The 17,143-nt window shown below is 44.6% G+C and overlaps 1 protein-coding gene across 1 annotated transcript; it reads left to right on the top strand.

The window, feature by feature from the left end:
• On the top strand, positions 1 to 4,579 carry gnrhr4 (gonadotropin releasing hormone receptor 4). The gene is made up of 3 exons (XM_076997318.1): positions 1 to 561; positions 2,183 to 2,387; positions 2,796 to 4,579. The coding sequence occupies exons 1-3, from the start codon at positions 1 to 3 to the stop codon at positions 3,305 to 3,307; spliced, it is 1,278 nt and encodes a 425-aa protein (XP_076853433.1). The 3' UTR covers positions 3,308 to 4,579.
• The last annotated feature ends 12,564 nt before the right edge of the window (positions 4,580 to 17,143 follow it).

Here is a 17,143-nt window from a genome sequence, read left to right as displayed (position 1 = left end):
ATGTCAGACGAAGACAAGCAACTAAAGCCAGCTCTCCGCCCTCCGCCCGATACTTTAGAGATGAACCACACGTTTGAGCAGAGAACCGACAGCGCGCTGAACGCCAGCGGTGGGGACGAGGGGCAGACGGCCTTGCGTCTGCCCACCTTCTCGGCAGCAGCCAAAGCCCGCGTGGTCATCACCTTCACCCTGTGCGCCGTGTCAGCGGCGTGCAACCTGGCCGTGCTGTGGGCCGCCAGCTCCGGCGCCCGGCGCAAGTCACACGTGCGCATCCTCATCATCAACCTGACCGTGGCCGACCTGCTGGTGACCTTCATCGTCATGCCCGTGGACGCGGCGTGGAACATGACCGTGCAGTGGCGGGCCGGCGACCTGGCCTGTCGCCTCCTCATGTTCCTCAAGCTGGTGGCCATGTACTCCTGTGCTTTCGTCACAGTGGTGATCAGCCTGGACCGCCACTCTGCCATCCTCAACCCACTGGCCATCAGTGAGGCCAAAAAGAAGAGCAAGATGATGCTGAGTGCTGCGTGGATCATGAGCGTCGTGTTCTCCGTCCCTCAGGTGCGCGGTCAGGAATCCTTGTTTCTGCTTGTGTTCTTTCTTCCTCCATTTTATCCCTGAGCAGCAGCACTGAGTCCAGTGCACTTACTGAATAAACCCAGAATAAAGCCAGAATAAATCCAGAGGCCAGAAACACCTTGCAGAGGAAACATCTTGTGATAAGATCTAGTCTAGTGCTACTTCTGTACTTAAATATATACCTTATGTTCAACTTTGGCTACATATATTATTGCTTTGTGTACGAATGCATGCATGTCCTTTGCCTATTCTGTTTCTGTCCTTTAATATGTGAGCTTAATTGTGTTATGTGACAGACCTTTAATCACGAGAATAAGGTTTCCTTGCAGGTGTGAGACTCACAGGAAAGGTACCTGAAGATTGCATTGCATTATAATTGTAGGGCACAGTAGGTTCCACAATCATTGATGTCTGTCTCAGCGAATTTGTTCAATCATGGAAAGGGATGTTGATTGGTCTTGTTGTAGTGTGAGAACACTGTTCACAGTTTAATCGGTCTAATCCTTAATGTGAGTCTGAATCTACTTTAGCTCCATTCCCATGGGTCAGTAGACTCATTTAGGCACATAACGATCAAAGTTTGTCAGGCCATTTTAATATGATGGCATAATGTAATGGCACTGACCTGGGATAATTTTTTCATGTTTTTTCTCACCCGAGCAAGTACTTGTGGTCTGCTAAACTGAACTTGTTAGGGCTTGTTTTAAGTCAATTAAGAATATGTATATTAGGCACTGGGAAAAAAACATTGTTCTAAAGGCACAAATCACATGATGAAGTACAGAGAGTTGTTTTAGTGTTGTAGATGATAATTGTGTAGTTTTCCTTATCTATTAGAGACTATGTGATACACTCAGATCTCCAGCTTAACATAATCTCTACATAATCTCGACATAATCTCAACATAATCTCATATAGATGCTGCAGAGAATTAGTTTACTGAATAGTTTACTCTCACATCTCTTGAGCCATTAGTAATCAGTCTTCGGCATTGGCAGTACCTGCAGGAATGTTTCATCTGCTTCATGATGCTTTATGCGTGGCAGGTTCTACAGTGTATTACAAGGACCCTCTGACTGACCATGAAATCCCAACATCAGCATTCTGTAGGATCTATTTAACACAGATCTGTGGCTAGACTATTAAATTAAATGAAGAATATATTAATGTAATGTGTAAAGTACAGAATTTTTACATACAGAATTATTGCAATATTAATGCAATTGATTGCACCCCATTTCAGGTTGCTCTTTCCACTGAACATCACATTTTACACAGAATTATTCTGTACACAAAACCTAATTGCTGAGGATTCCTGATGGGATAATGCCATAGCACAAGGTCCAGGATTGTACACATTATGTTCACACACGGTCACATAATTCACTTTGTAAGGTCCAAGACTGCACACTTTATGACCACACAGTCAACCAACAGCTAAAAAATTACCAGAAGCCAATTCCAGTCAAGATCATATATGATTTAACATAAAATATCAAAAGATTTTTGGCTGCTTAGGCCTGGACTTTTAGGATTAATATTGCCTCGTTGTATTGCTTTTTACAGCCCTGTAATGGGAAGATGTCTTCCTGTTCCCCAACAGGTCTTTATATTTCACAATGTGACAATCACAGTTCCAACCAGCTTTACACAGTGCACCACACGGGGGAGTTTCACCAAGCGCTGGCAGGAGACGCTATACAACATGTTCACCTTCGTGTGTCTGTTTCTGCTACCTCTGGTCATCATGATCTTCTGTTATACGTGTATTTTGGTGGAAATCTCTCAGAGAATGACCAAAGGACACAGTAAGTCATAATTAACTCATAAACACTCACAAGAGCAATAATAATTACCATGAAGATGATGATGTAATTATTAATAGTCCAGGAATAATGTCTTGTCCACAATTATGGATTTTTTTCACTCCATGTTTAATTTTAGTGTTTGAAGAAAATAAAAATGAAATGTACTTGCATACATTATATTCTCCCACTGGCTAAAATGTAAAGGATATCTTTATTGCTCATTCTAGGTGATAATAGCCAGACATTTTTCAATATGTAAATGGTCTCATTTCTTATTCATTTATTGTAATCACTGTTGTGGTTTTAGAGGCAAAGATACATCACGTACCTAAAGATGAATAAACATAATTCTAGTTACAAGTCAAATGATTGTAATTACAAGTCTAACACATATTGCCCTCCCTGCAGAGTCCTCAACAGGAGTCCACCTGCGCTGCTCCATCAACAACATCCCTAAGGCCCGCATGAGGACTTTGAAAATGAGCATCGTCATCGTTACATCCTTCATTGTGTGCTGGACGCCGTACTACCTGTTGGGGCTGTGGTACTGGTTTCTCCCCGATGACTTGGAGGAGACTGTATCCCACTCACTTACGCACATGCTTTTCATTTTTGGCCTCTTTAATGCCATCCTGGACCCCATCACCTATGGTCTCTTCACTATCCATTTCCGCAAGGGACTGACTCACTATGGGCGAGGCAGAACCACGCTGGCTGAGCCGGAGAGCAACACGGTTCTAACGGGCTCTTTGAAGTGTTCACCCTCATCGTTGCGAATGAAAAGGCTAACTCAGGAAGGTCGTGAAATGGAGGACACAGAAGGCAGAGAGGGCAGAAAGCCAGGGCCACACAGGAACATTCTGATTGTGCACGACAGGGGTGGTGGAGAGAGGAATCAGTCAGCTCCCGAAAGTATATGACTATAATAGAATTTATTTATAAGCGCCTTTCAAATAACACAAGGACACTTTCCATAACAGCAAAGGAAAAAAATGTTAATAACAGTACTAAGAAGAAAATTAATAATAATCATGATCATAAAAGCAGCTAAAAAACATTACAATGAGATAACAGAGTATAAACGAACTAAGCATTTAGAAAAGCAATCTTAAAAAGATAAGTTTTTAGATGTCTCTTAAAAGTAGATAATGAAGGGCATGTGCGAAGATGGATGGGAAGTGAATTCCATGACTTAGGGCCAACAACACTGAACGCTCTTCCACCATATGTGCGAAGCCTAGAGGGGGGTATAGACAGTAACTGAGCATCGGCAGATCGAAGTGAGCGTGTTGGACAATATCTTTGTATCAGAGAAGAAAGGTACTCAGGAGCCATGCCATGTAAAGATTTATAAACCAAAAGAAGAACCTTAAACTGTATACGGAAATGGACAGGGAGCCAGTGTAGCTCATTGAGCTTTGGAGTAATGTGTTCCCAGGATCGAGTGTGTGTGAGGACCCTAGCTGCAGAGTTCTGAACATACTGGAGCTTCTTCAAGCTGCTGGCAGGAAGCCCAACTAAGACTGAATTACAATAATCTAGTCTGGATGTAATGAAGGCATGTATAAGGGTTTCTGCTACAGTGTCTGAGAGAGAAGGGCGCAATCTGGCGATATTCTTCAGATGAAAAAAAGCTGTTTTAGTGATGTTATTAATATGAGCTTCCATGGAAAGTGATGAATCAAAAATAACACCAAGATTGCGGACCTGAGCTACAGAGGATGTAATAAAATCTGGGATAGACAGTATGGGTTGATCAAGCTTCTTAAGAGTGGTTGGTGATGCAATAAGTATGGCTTCAGATTTATGGGTGTTGAGTTTAAGGAAATTCTTTGTCATCCATTTTCTAATATCAACCAGACAGTTTACTAACGTATCTGGAGGTAGTTGGTCAGAAGGCCTGGTGCAGACATATATCTGAGTGTCGTCAGCATAGCAATGGAATTGCAGACCATGCTGCCGAATGACCTCACCAAGTGGTAGAATATAGATAATAAAGAGAAGGGGGCCAAGAACTGAGCCCTGAGGAACACCAAAAGGCAGGGACAAGCTGCCAGATTTATAACGTCCCAAGGTAATAAATTGAATAATGACAAAAACAGGATACTGCAATGGTAAAAGTTTTAGGGAAAATTGTCCTGGAAGTCATCATGTGGAGCTGGTAACACATAACCCTAGTTCTGGATAACAAAGTGGACTACTATATGTGCACCCAGGGATGTATATTATCATATATATTATGCCATGAACAAATTAAATTTGGAAGGCAATCTTTAGAAGTTATACAGAACTGATCAAACAGGTTATTTTGCTATATTTGTTTGCTATATATTTATTTTGATATATGTACCAAAATTCACTAACACTTCATTAGACTGATTAGAACATTCCCACCACTGGCAGCTTGTCATCAGTTTCATTTTGCATCATTCTGAAAAGTAAATAATTTTAACCCAGTGCTGAAGAATGAATCGGCCTCTTAAAATGCTGCACAAGGGACGTTTGTTTGTTTTTTTTCACACTGAAGAAGGATGAGGTTTTATATTCAGAAACACTACACATGCAGTTGACTGCAGATGGACTCACAGATGATTCCCTATTTGAAACATACAATGTGCTTTACGCAGAACGAATTTTAAAATGTACAAAACCCCTTTTTTGTGTCATTCCAGCCTTATAATATACCATCAAAGAAAGATTATTTCCCACATAAATAAAACATGGTGCTCCTTTTAAAGGGAAGTGATTCATAAAATGCTCATGTGCCATTTCTATTTTCTGGGCATTAAATGGAACTCCTTAGACAACAAGAGCCCCTGGAGTACCCATCCTTCATCTCCACCATTGGCATGAAAAATATAAACTGTTTGGACCCAACACATAATCTGCTTGGACTGAAGGGATCCTGGTGCCAAAAGAGATGAGCTTGTGTACGTTTGGCACAAGAATTCTCTCCCTGCAACTAAAACAAGCAGACCAACAGACCCATCTGATCATTTAAAAAATAAATGGATACTTTTGTTTTTATAGCTAAACCTACAGGTTTTACCGTGCATGTGCTTTTCCGATATTACTGTACAAATAATATAAGAGCATCTGAGTGAAAATATTACTGTGTGCATGAAATTATATCATGTTTCACTGCAACTTTTTCATAGTTGTGAAAGAAATGATCTGTTTGACAGTCTCATGTTGATCTTGTGGCAAATTTCAGAAATGTATGTACAGAATACAGTGATTCTCTAAATTAAAAAAATTATTAGAAGAATAACAGAATGTTACACATATAACAAGTGTAGTTTGTTTTTATAAAATCATGCTTTTTTCATTTTTGTGCAGAGAATAAAAAAGGCCAAACAGTTATGGCATTGCTTTTACATAACAGTGCCATTGTGTGATAATTTCAGCTACACTGGTATCTAAACATGTATGCAAAAATCCAGTTTACAAACTGTGGCCAAATTACACAGCCAGGTTCATATAGTAATACTTAAAGATAAAAGACACTACACTTATTCTGTTGAAAAGTCTAGATAAAACTATCCAAATATGTGCACCGATAGGCAGAGTTGTATAGTAACGAAGTAGAACTACTTCGCTACTGTACTTAAGTACTAAAATGCTGTATCTGTACTTTACTGGAGTATTATTTTTTTCTCCTACTTCCACTTTTGCTTCACTACATATTTTCCATCAGTTTAATACTTTTACTCCGATATATTTTTTACGTGCTGTATAGTTACTCGTTACAATTATATACGTTAGCTGGCGCTGTCACTGGGTCAAGCGATCAGGCTGTCTTATGAAAACTGCGCATGCTCCGGTCGCGTCTCGTTAACTCTGCTGCTGCCTTCACTGAACACTTGAGCTTCTAATCTAGGTTCACTTGACACGCTGTTACTGACACAAGGGTCCGCGCGGCAAAAATGACGCAATCGCGGTGGCTCCGCCCATGCGCGTTAACCACGCGCGCAGTCGCGTCGCGAGGTCGTGCACCTCTCGATTTTTGAGCGTGTGAAGTTACAAGGTGGATTTCATGCACTTGTACGGCACTTTGAAGGTCCATTTTCAGTATTTTCCAGCACCTTCAGCTTCATTTACATATTTATAAAAATACACATATATTCGAAATTATTCCAAATAATTCGCTTTTTATCTCATTAAAAGAGATGGTACCGTGTTTGGTAACAGCAGAAGAGCGCAGTAAGCACTAGTTAGGTTGGATATCTTAGCTAACTAACCTAATTATGTTCATGGCGTGCTGCAGAATTCACTTAACATTAGCTGGCAATACAGGTGACGTGCTGACTAATCATGTGCCCATTTTATAGTGTAGTGTTTTTATAGGGTAAGGGCATTTATTGGGGGTAAACGGGCAGTAAGCTCACCCTTAGAATCCGACGGACGGATTTTACGTCCAAAATACACCTCGTTTTCTCAGCTAAATTATGGCGAATTTGTACTTTTGCGTCAAACCTACAACGTAGCGGGACATAGGTTATCTGTTTTTTGTGTACGAAGTGTTAACCCCAGTTTTTTAAGTACATACAGAACACTTGTATTTGTGATCTTTGACATCTTTGATTTGTAAGTGATATATAAAAACAATTGATAATCAAACTTTGATGGCTTTCTTTAATTAATTCAAAACACAATACTTGTACTTTTTACTTTCAGTACTTGAGTAATAAATTTTAGACTAAACTACTTGCAATACTCAAGTACAAAAAATGCTGAATACTTCTGTACTTCTACTTAAGTAAAGTTTTTAAAGAACACTTCAACTTCTACTCAAGTAAATGTTTTGATAGAGTACTTGTACTTTTACTCAAGTATGGGTCTCGAATACTTTATACAACACTGCCGATAGGACATACCAAACGTTTAGGACTTTTCTGCTATTATGCACAACTGCTTACATTCAGATGGCATAATTTCATAAATGAGAGAGTCCCAGGCTATATTTCATTTCAGTGAATCTGCACACTGACCCACATGCACAATTTGAACAGTTCCCTCTTCAATGACCTGTGATAATTGTACACAAATTTCACATTTTTTATGCATTTTGAAATTAATAATAATGTCAGAGAACGGTTGGCACAGCTGTATAAAATATTAATCAAATAAATGCTATATATTATACAAAATGTAGATATATATTGATGAGCTTATTTAGATGATGGATGGATGAATAGATAGAACTTTATCGATCTCTGAGAGACAACCAGAACACATTGGGTCCAATCAACCAGGTACATGGTAGGTTGTGATATAGTAAAAAGGCGAGTGACTATACTAAAAGATTTGTCCTGTGTTTATTCATTTTCCTAAGGATTGTTGTTACGGGCATCTGCGTTATCAAGTCAGACTTGTTAATTCGGATTGCTTACTGCTGCGTCTCGTTTGGCACCGGCCAATGGTTGTGTGTCTAGGCCCTCTAACGGGGCGTGGTATGGGTCTTAAAATCGGGACAGCGCGCACTGGTACGAGAGGCTAGATTTGCAGATAGACTTGCAGACAGACTCGCAGAGCCTCGTAGAGAGCTTGTGACCATGTGCGTTATGAGTCGTGAGAACATTTTATTGTAAATCGCCCTAAGAGTGTTTACTTGCCAGGTTTCCATCTAGCGCGTTATGAGTCGTGAGAACATTTTAGTGTATCTCGCGCTAAGAGTGTTTACTTGCCAGGTTTCCATCCAGCGCGTTATGAGTTGTGAGAAATCGTAGCGCGTGTTAAGAGTCCCTTCGATTGATCTTGACTAAGTGCGTTGTGAAATCCTTTTGATTGTAGAACGACGCGTAGACTATGATCAACTGTCGTTTTATGGACGCGCCAAGAGACATGATTTTAGTAGCGCGTGACGAGTGTAGAGATGGGCATGTTGACGGCAAATAGACTGAGATACGTTATTGTTTGTTTGGTTGGTGTTTGTATGTGATGTTTTTGGTTTGTATTTTCTTATAAGTGGACAGTTTAGTTGGGCCCTTACCTTCCATTCACATAGGGGAACCCTTTGTTAAAACTCTAGTTTAGGGGCACGTGCCATGTATGTACGTTATTGAGGTTAGGTTTGGTCAGGTAGGTTAGAGGTCTTATTTTTGTTTCTTTCCTTTGGCACGGTCCTCAGTCCACTTATAAGAAGTGTATTTGTTTGTCTATTGTTGCTCACCACAAAGTAAAACGTGGCAACTGAAACCTTTGTGTCTGTGTCCTAGTTCTAGCAGTTCACCTCCACCCCTCCGTGTCTTTCTTTGTTCGTTCGCCCCTACCTAGACAGGGGCGGGTCGTAACATGTGGGGGTTCGTCCGGGATTTACATAAATTTGCATGTTCCCGCCCACGGTGTGGTAAGGTGAATTGCCTGTTCTAGGCCATGGTTTGTGTCTGGTGACCATATAGTGACGTGTTGCTGTTCGTGAGTGTTTCATAACCCATAGTTGGTAAGTTACCCTGTGGTTTTTGGGGAGAAAGCTGCAATGTCTCAATTTCAGGTTAGTATGTTCCTCGAGGCTCCTAGTTTTCAGGCATTGGATGCCTGCAGAAAGGACGATTTAATTGCGTTAGCTGGGCATTACAACATTTCGGTCGTTCGCTCCATGTTAAAGAAAGAGGTACGTGATTTAGTAGTTACCCACTTAGTCGAAGGAGGGGTTCTGAGTACACAGGCTGTGGTAGACACAACGTGCGGGGCACTCCCTTCCGTTTCGTGTGGGGGTGGTGAAGCGGAGGACAACCCGTTTGTAACTCAGGACGCGGACATGGAAATAGCTGAGGGTCCGGCAGTGGGCGTGTTGCCCCCGTTTACACCTGGCTCACCGGTGATGAGTGACTCTCTGTATGGTCAAGAACCGCTGGATTTGCGCTTGGCGCGAGTTCAGTTGGAGGCAAAAGAACGCGCTGAGGTGAGGAAGCAGAAATTCGAGTTCGACCTGGCGGTACGTCGGCTGGAACTCGAGCGAGAGGTGCGTTTACGTGAGCTTGAGCTAGGTGCCGCTCAACCGGTGTTTCAATCTGCCCTCTTCTCCTCCCGCCGTCACCGTTGGTCCAAACACATCTCCTCTCCACCTGCCTACACCGACTGTGTCTGTTGTGAATGCGTCTCGATTGCCTGCATTTGATGTGAGTAAATGGATATCCCTGGTGCCTTCTTTTAGAGAAGCTGAAGTTGACACCTATTTTAGCGTGTTTGAGCGAATTGCGGTAACTCTTGGTTGGCCTAGTGAAGTTTGGTCCTTGTTGTTGCAATGTAGACTTGGGGGTAAAGCCCAAGAAGTTTACTCTAGTCTGTCGTTACAAGATAGCCTGCAATATGAGGTGGTTAAAGCGGCTATTTTACGAGCATATGAACTAGTCCCTGAGGCTTATCGACAACATTTTAGACAGTTAAAAAAACAGCCAACGCAAATGTATGTCGAGTTCTGTCGCGATAAGAGCGTACTCTTCGATAAATGGTGTAGTGCAAATAAGGTGGTCGATTTTGAGTCTTTGCGCGAGTTAGTCTTGTTAGAAGAGTTTAAGAATTGCCTCCCTGAACGGGTGGTGGTTTATTAAAATGAGCGCTCAGTGACGACTGTTTCGCAAGCTACTGTGCTCGCTGATGAGTTCGTGCTCACGCACAAACCTGTGTCCAAAGTTGTTGGTGCTTGCCCTAAGGAAGAGAATACGTTGCCTACGTCGGGACATATGCGTCGCTCGCCGGTATGTTCGTCTCCGTCCCGCGAATGTTATTACTGTCACAAAACTGGTCATATCGCTCGAGAGTGTTTAATGTTGAAGCGAAAATTAGAGAGACAAGGGAAACCGCCGGGTGGCGGCTCTACTGGCGTTGCGTTTGTGAACAAGGCCCCTTGTAACATGTCCGTTAAGGAGTCCCCCTTTCAACCTTTTATGTCTAAGGGTGGCGTGAGTTTACATAAAGATGAGACGACTACTCCTGTTCGAATTTTAAGGGATACTGGTGCGGCCCAATCACTGCTTTTAGCTAGTGTTTTACCTTTTTCTGCGCAGTCTTTTAGTGGTGTACATGTTGTGTGTAGAAGTTTGGGGACACGTTACATTAAAGTGCCCCTCCATACTGTACACTTGAGCTCGGAATTAGTGGTAGGTGAGTGTACGCTGGCAATATGTGACACACTGCCTATCGACGGTGTGGACTTGATTTTAGGCAATGACCTTGCAGGAGGTCAGGTGTTTCCCAGCCTTGAAGTCATAGACGCACCTGTTCCGAGTAGTATTGTAGATCCTGTTGTGTTTCCTGCATGTGCTGTTACTCGTGCTCAGGCACGTAAAAACGCAGATATTGATTTGTCAGATACTTTTCTAGCTGATGATCAGGTGGAGACTTGCTTTTCCAACCCAAGTGTCCGTACAAGTCACGACACTAAAGGGCAGGATCTATTGCCGACGATAGAGTGTAGTGCTGGTAGAAAACAACTCGTTAAAGAACAACAGTTAGATCCTTCTCTTTTCCAGTGCTTGGATAAAGTAGGAAAAACAGTAGCTGGTGATAGTGGGTGTGGTTCTGTGTCTTATCACCTTGATCGTGGTTTATTATTGCGTCGCTGGGTTGACATCAAGAATGCGGGTTTGCGTAGTGTGGATCAGATAGTGGCTGCCTGTTTCTTATAGACAACACGTGCTGCGTTTAGCACATGACAGTTCGTGGTTGTCACGTCCAGCCCCTCCCTCCTCCCTGGTCCCGCCTAGCTCCCCGCTCCCATTCGTTCCTCCCTCTGTCTGTCACGCCCCCTCGTTAGTGCCCACACACCTGAGTCTCGTTTCACCGTCTTGTCTCTGTATAAAGAACCCCGAGTGTTTCATTCCCTTGTCGGTCATTCCCTGTACGTAAGTTCCTCATTGTTCCTCAGTTGTACCTTGCTTTCTGTTCATGCCTTTGCCCTTGTACCCTCTCTGTTTTGTTTCTAGTCTTTGTATGTTGGTTTGGTTCCCCCCCGTATTTCATGCTTGTGTTTACTTTGTGCTTGTTCATAGTCTTAGTTTATATTTCCTTGTCTGTTTAGTTCATAGTCTACGCCATTGTTGTCCCTGCATCATTGCTCCCCTCATTGTGTACCTCCCCTCATATATGTTTCGTAGTTCTAGGTCCATTGTGGTTTTTGCGTTTACGTTTCTGTAAACGTAAACAGAACCGCCTGTAAACGTAAACAGACCGCATGTTCCCGCTGCCCGCCAGCGGTCCCCGCCTGTCCCCGCTGCCCGCCAGCGGTCCCCGCCGGTTCCCTCTGCCCGCCAGCGGACCCTGCATGTTCCCTCTACCGGCCAACAGGTCCTGCCGGTCCCTGCGGCCCATCGCCTGGCCTCCCAGGCCCCTGCGGCCCCTCCGCCGGCCTCCCCGGGTTCCGCTGTCCCTCAGCTGAACCCGCCAGTACCCATGAACCCTTCCCCGGCTCCCCTGGACCCTCCTCCGGCTCTGCTGGTTCCCCAGGACACTCCTCAGCTTACGCCAGCCCCCACAGTGACTGCCTTGCCCGCCTGTGGGCCTGGGGCTGGTCCCATGCTGAACTGTTCAGACACTGACACTCATGTTAACCCTGTTTTACAATCGCCTGTGTTCCCTCTTTTGCCCTGTCCCCTCCCTGGTTTCCTGTTGGTCCCCGTTCCTGTGTGCGTCTCTGTCCGCGTCCACGTGCCTGTCCCTGTGTCCGTGCGTGGTAGTGTCCTCCATGTCCCTGTTCCCGTCTCTGTTCCGCAGATCGTCACCCACTTTGTTCCCGTCCCTGTCTCTGTCGTCCTCCACCTGTTTGCCTCTGCATCTCAGTCCTCCCTGGTGTCCGGTCCTGTGCCCTTGACCCCATCTTGTCCAGCTCCCTTGGTCCCGCCTCCTGTGTTGACCCCCTGTCCTGTGCCGTCTGGTCCCTTTCCCACGTCACCGCCCAGTCCTTGTCCCGGTCCTCCCATACGTCTGGAGTCCGGGCCGTTGTCTCCATCCTGCCCCGTGTCTGTTGTCCCTGCCCCGGCCTCGCCCGTTCGTTTCCCTCTGTGTCATGGTGTCTCTGTCCCCAGCGTCTGTCCGGCCCTCCCTGGTTGGCGTGCCCCGGAGTTGCACGCCTTGAGGGGGGGTTATGTCACGTCCAGCCCCTCCCTCCTCCCTGGTCCCGCCTAGCTCCCCGCTCCCATTCGTTCCTCCCTCTGTCTGTCACGCCCCCTCGTTAGTGCCCACACACCTGAGTCTCGTTTCACCGTCTTGTCTCTGTGTATAAAGAACCCCGAGTGTTTCATTCCCTTGTCGGTCATTCCCTGTACGTAAGTTCCTCATTGTTCCTCAGTTGTACCTTGCTTTCTGTTCATGCCTTTGCCCTTGTACCCTCTCTGTTTTGTTTCTAGTCTTTGTATGTTGGTTTGGTCCCCCCCCGTATTTCATGCTTGTGTTTACTTTGTGCTTGTTCATAGTCTTAGTTAATCTCTTGTAGTTTATATTTCCTTGTCTGTTTAGTTCATAGTCTACGCCATTGTTGTCCCTGCATCATTGCTCCCCTCATTGTGTACCTCCCCTCATATATGTTTCGTAGTTCTAGGTCCATTGTGGTTTTTGCGTTTACGTTTCTCTGTAGTGTAGCTTACCCGTGTCATTGGTGTTCTCTCCCTATCGTTAGCCTAGCTCCCTCTGCCTTCTGTGGTTAGTTGTGTTTGTCTCTCTTTTCATTAAAACCCTTTAAATTCTGCAATTGCGTCATGCCTGCCCGTCACAAACGTTACAGTGGTCTGGCCATTTAGGTATAACAAAAACATATGACCGCGTTTTGAGGTGTTTCTTTTGGCCTGGTCTCAAAAGAGATGTTGTTGCTTATTGTCGATCCTGCCATGTCTGTCAGTGTACTGGTAAACCAAACCAGAGTGTTGCTCCTGCTCCTCTTTGTCCAGTGCCCATTATGAGTGAGCCGTTCGAACGAGTAATCATTGATTGCATCGGTCCTCTGCCTAAAACAAAGACTGGAAATCAGTATTTGTTAACCATTATGTGTTCGGCTACACGGTTCCCTGAGGCAGTTCCTTTGAGGAAAATTACAGCCCCCGTCATAGTGCGGGCCCTAATGAAGTTCTTCTCTCTGTTTGGGTTACCCAAAGAGATACAAAGTGACCAGGGTACAAATTTTACTGCTAAGTTGTTCCAGCAGGTGATGAGTATACTAAATGTGAAGCATGTTGTTTCCTCCCCTTATCATCCTGAGTCTCAGGGTGCTCTGGAGAGGTTCCACCAGTCATTGAAAGCTGCACTCAAACGTTTTTGTTTTATGTCACAGAAAGACTGGGATGAAGGGCTTCCGTTTATAATGTTTGCATTCCGAGGAGCTGTTCAAGAGTCTCTTGGTTTTAGTCCTGCAGATTTGGTGTTCGGTCATTCGTACCGTGGTCCTCTTACTTCGTTTCAAGAGTTTTTACTGTCAGAACCCCCTCATGAACAGAGAAGGTCTGTATTGGAATATGTGTCTACTTTCAGAGACCGACTGTATCATGCATGGAAAGTGGCAAGAGAAGCCCTACAGGCCACTCAAACACAGATGAAGTGTGCATTTGACAAGAAAGCTGTTCACCGTGAGTTTAAGCCAGGGGATAAAGTCTTGGTTTTACTGCCTGTGCCTGGTTCTTGCTTTTCAGCAAAGTTTGCTGGACCCTATCAGGTGAAAGAAAAGTTGAGTGATGCCAATTATGTGATACAGGTCCCTGAAAGAAGAACTGGCACACAGTTCTGTCATGTTCACATGCTGAAGTCTTATGTTTCTAAGGATCAGTCGGGTGGTGACAACACCAATGGAGTACCAGTGTCTTCTGTGGGTTTGGTGGATAATGCTGGTTTTCCTGTGGTGGATGCTGCGTCATTGCGTGCTCGTGCTGTAATACCTGCTCAGCTGTCCAATTCCCAAGCATTGTCTGCATTACCATCAACTCTGGTGTATTTGGAGGAAGAACAAAGAGACGACATTATAGAATTGGTTCACGACTACTCACATTTGTTTAATGATGTGCCCACACAAACCACGGTCCCCACACATCATGTTGAGGTCCTTTGTGACAAGCCAGTCAAACAGCACCCATATAGAGCTAATGCAGAAAAGAGAGCTGCCATGCGGACTGAGGTGGAGTATTTGGTGAAGCATGGCCTGGCTAAGCCAAGCATTAGTCCTTGGAGTTCTCCTTGTATCTTGGTCCCCAAACCTGACGGAAGTTCACGTTTGTGTACAGATTACAGGAAGGTTAATGCACTTACTGTTGCTGATTCGTATCCACTGCCCAGAGTGGATGATTGTATAGACAAGGTTGGTTCTGCTGCTTACGTGACCAAGTTAGATCTATTAAAAGGCTACTGGCAGGTGCCACTAACGGAGGAAGCGTCCAACATATCTGCATTTGTAACTCCTGACAACTTTTTGCAGTATACTGTGATGCCCTTTGGTTTTAAGAACGCACCCGCTACGTTTCAAAAGCTTATTAATTTGGTTTTAGGTGATCTGTCTGACTGTGCGGCTTATTTGGATGATGTGCTTTTGTTTAGTACCGATTGGAGTAGTCATGTTCAGCTTTTACGGGAAGTATTTGAGCGTCTTTCGCGGGCGTCTTTAACTCTTAACCTGTCGAAATGTGTGTTTGCACAAGCTACTGTGTCTTATTTGGGTGTGTTGGTTGGCAATGGCAAAGTTTGCCCCCTAACCGCAAAAGTTCAGGCTATCCAGGATTATCCAGTTCCGCAATCTCTGCGTAGTCTCCGCCGGTTTTTGGGTATGGCTGGGTATTATAGGCGTTTTTGTAGGAACTTTGCGGATGTTATTTGTCCACTAACCAAGTTGTTAAGCCCTTCTTGTCCATTTGTTTGGAATGATGCTTGTGATCACGCTTTTAACAGTGTCAAGGTTTTGTTGTCTTCTGCACCTGTTTTGTCTGCCCCTGGACGCAAGTGATCTCGGTGCCGGAGCAGTACTACTCCAGACAGACGACACCGGTCTACAACATCCTGTCTGTTTTTATTCCCACAAGTTTACGGACTATCAACGACGGTATTCCACCATCGAGAAGGAGACTCTGGCATTGCTTTTAGCCATACAGCACTTTGATGTATATGTGGGATCTACTCCTTCTCCTGTTATCGTCTATACGGACCATAACCCCCTTGTCTTTCTCTCGAGGATGTATAATAAGAACCAACGTTTGATGCGCTGGGCTCTTCTCATCCAGGATTACAACCTCGTCATTCAGCACAAGAAGGGCATGGACAATGTTGTTGCAGACGCCCTGTCGTGGGCTGTCGGTTGAGTGTCTGTTTTGAATATGTGAACACAATGTATTACTGATGTGTTATCTTTTTGGGTGGGGGTGTTACGGGCATCTGCGTTATCAAGTCAGACTTGTTAATTCGGATTGCTTACTGCTGCGTCTCGTTTGGCACAGGCCAATGGTTGTGTGTCTAGGCCCTCTAACGGGGCGTGGTATGGGTCTTAAAATCGGGACAGCGCGCACTGGTACGAGAGGCTAGATTTGCAGATAGACTTGCAGACAGACTCGCAGAGCCTCGTAGAGAGCTTGTGACCATGTGCGTTATGAGTCGTGAGAACATTTTATTGTAAATCGCCCTAAGAGTGTTTACTTGCCAGGTTTCCATCTAGCGCGTTATGAGTCGTGAGAACATTTTAGTGTATCTCGCGCTGAGTGTTTACTTGCCAGGTTTCCATCCAGCGCGTTATGAGTTGTGAGAAATCGTAGCGCGTTAAGAGTCTCTTCGATTGATCTTGACTAAGTGTGTTGTGAAATCCTTTTGATTGTAGAACGACGCGTAGACTATGATCAACTGTCGTTTTATGGACGCGCCAAGAGACGTGATTTTAGTAGCGCGTGACGAGTGTAGAGATGGGCATGTTGACGGCAAATAGACTGAGATACGTTATTGTTTGTTTGGTTGGTGTTTGTATGTGATGTTTTTGGTTTGTATTTTCTTATAAGTGGACAGTTTAGTTGGGCCCTTACATTCCATTCACGTAGGGGAACCCTTTGTTAAAACACTAGTTTAGGGGCACGTGCCATGTATGTACGTTATTGAGGTTAGGTTTGGTCAGGTAGGTTAGAGGTCTTATTTGTGTCTGTGGAGCGCAGTTCACCTCCACCCCTCCGTGTCTTTCTTTGTTCGTTCGCCCCTACCTAGACAGGGGCGGGTCGTAACAATTGTTCATGTGATGCTACATGTGATGCGTAATCCAATGGCGATGCCAGAAACAGTCCAGGTCAGTTTAGTCCAAATGTAACGTCGGTGGGTAGGGACGCACACACCGCGTTAGAGAGAGCAAGGGAGAGGTGGAACCAAGTGCCACAAAAAACTAACAGAACTAAAAGGAGCGCCTAAATAAACACGGACAGCTCAACGCGTAAAAAGAAATAAAGCAAAACAAGGACGCCAGGGGAAGAAGCTGGCTAATAGCAAAAAGGCTACTCAAACAAAAAACCCTTCCCATACAAACAGCAACGGGATAGGAAGATAAACAGGTTGAGGAAAACTTGAGGGAGGTCAGTAAGCGACGCAGGAGAGGACTCGGAAAAAGACAGAGAAAACAGACAGGAGAGATAGGTGACGGGACACCTACAGAGGCAAACGCTGCAACAGAGAAAGACAGGAGAGGCTGAGAACGCAACGGCATAACCACAACGAATCAGCAATGATCCGTTTCCACGGGCTTCCTTAAGAAGCCATGGCAACAGGTGAGACAGATCATTGCTGATTGCGTTGCTGGAGTCTAGGACTGGCTCGGGTGC

Source organism: Brachyhypopomus gauderio, chromosome 2 (assembly GCF_052324685.1).
Source record: "Brachyhypopomus gauderio isolate BG-103 chromosome 2, BGAUD_0.2, whole genome shotgun sequence".
Lineage (NCBI taxonomy): Eukaryota > Metazoa > Chordata > Actinopteri > Gymnotiformes > Hypopomidae > Brachyhypopomus > Brachyhypopomus gauderio.
Note: the sequence above shows the minus strand (reverse complement) of the source record. Positions and strands in the feature narration are given on the sequence as shown.

Coding starts and splice junctions, on each gene's coding strand:
- gnrhr4 (XM_076997318.1), top strand. CDS start 1: ATGTCAGACGAAGACAAGCAACTAAAGCCAGCTCTCCGCCCTCCGCCC. Junction 562..2,182: donor TCGTGTTCTCCGTCCCTCAG/GTGCGCGGTCAG, acceptor GTTCCCCAACAG/GTCTTTATATTTCACAATGT. Junction 2,388..2,795: donor GAGAATGACCAAAGGACACA/GTAAGTCATAAT, acceptor CCCTCCCTGCAG/AGTCCTCAACAGGAGTCCAC.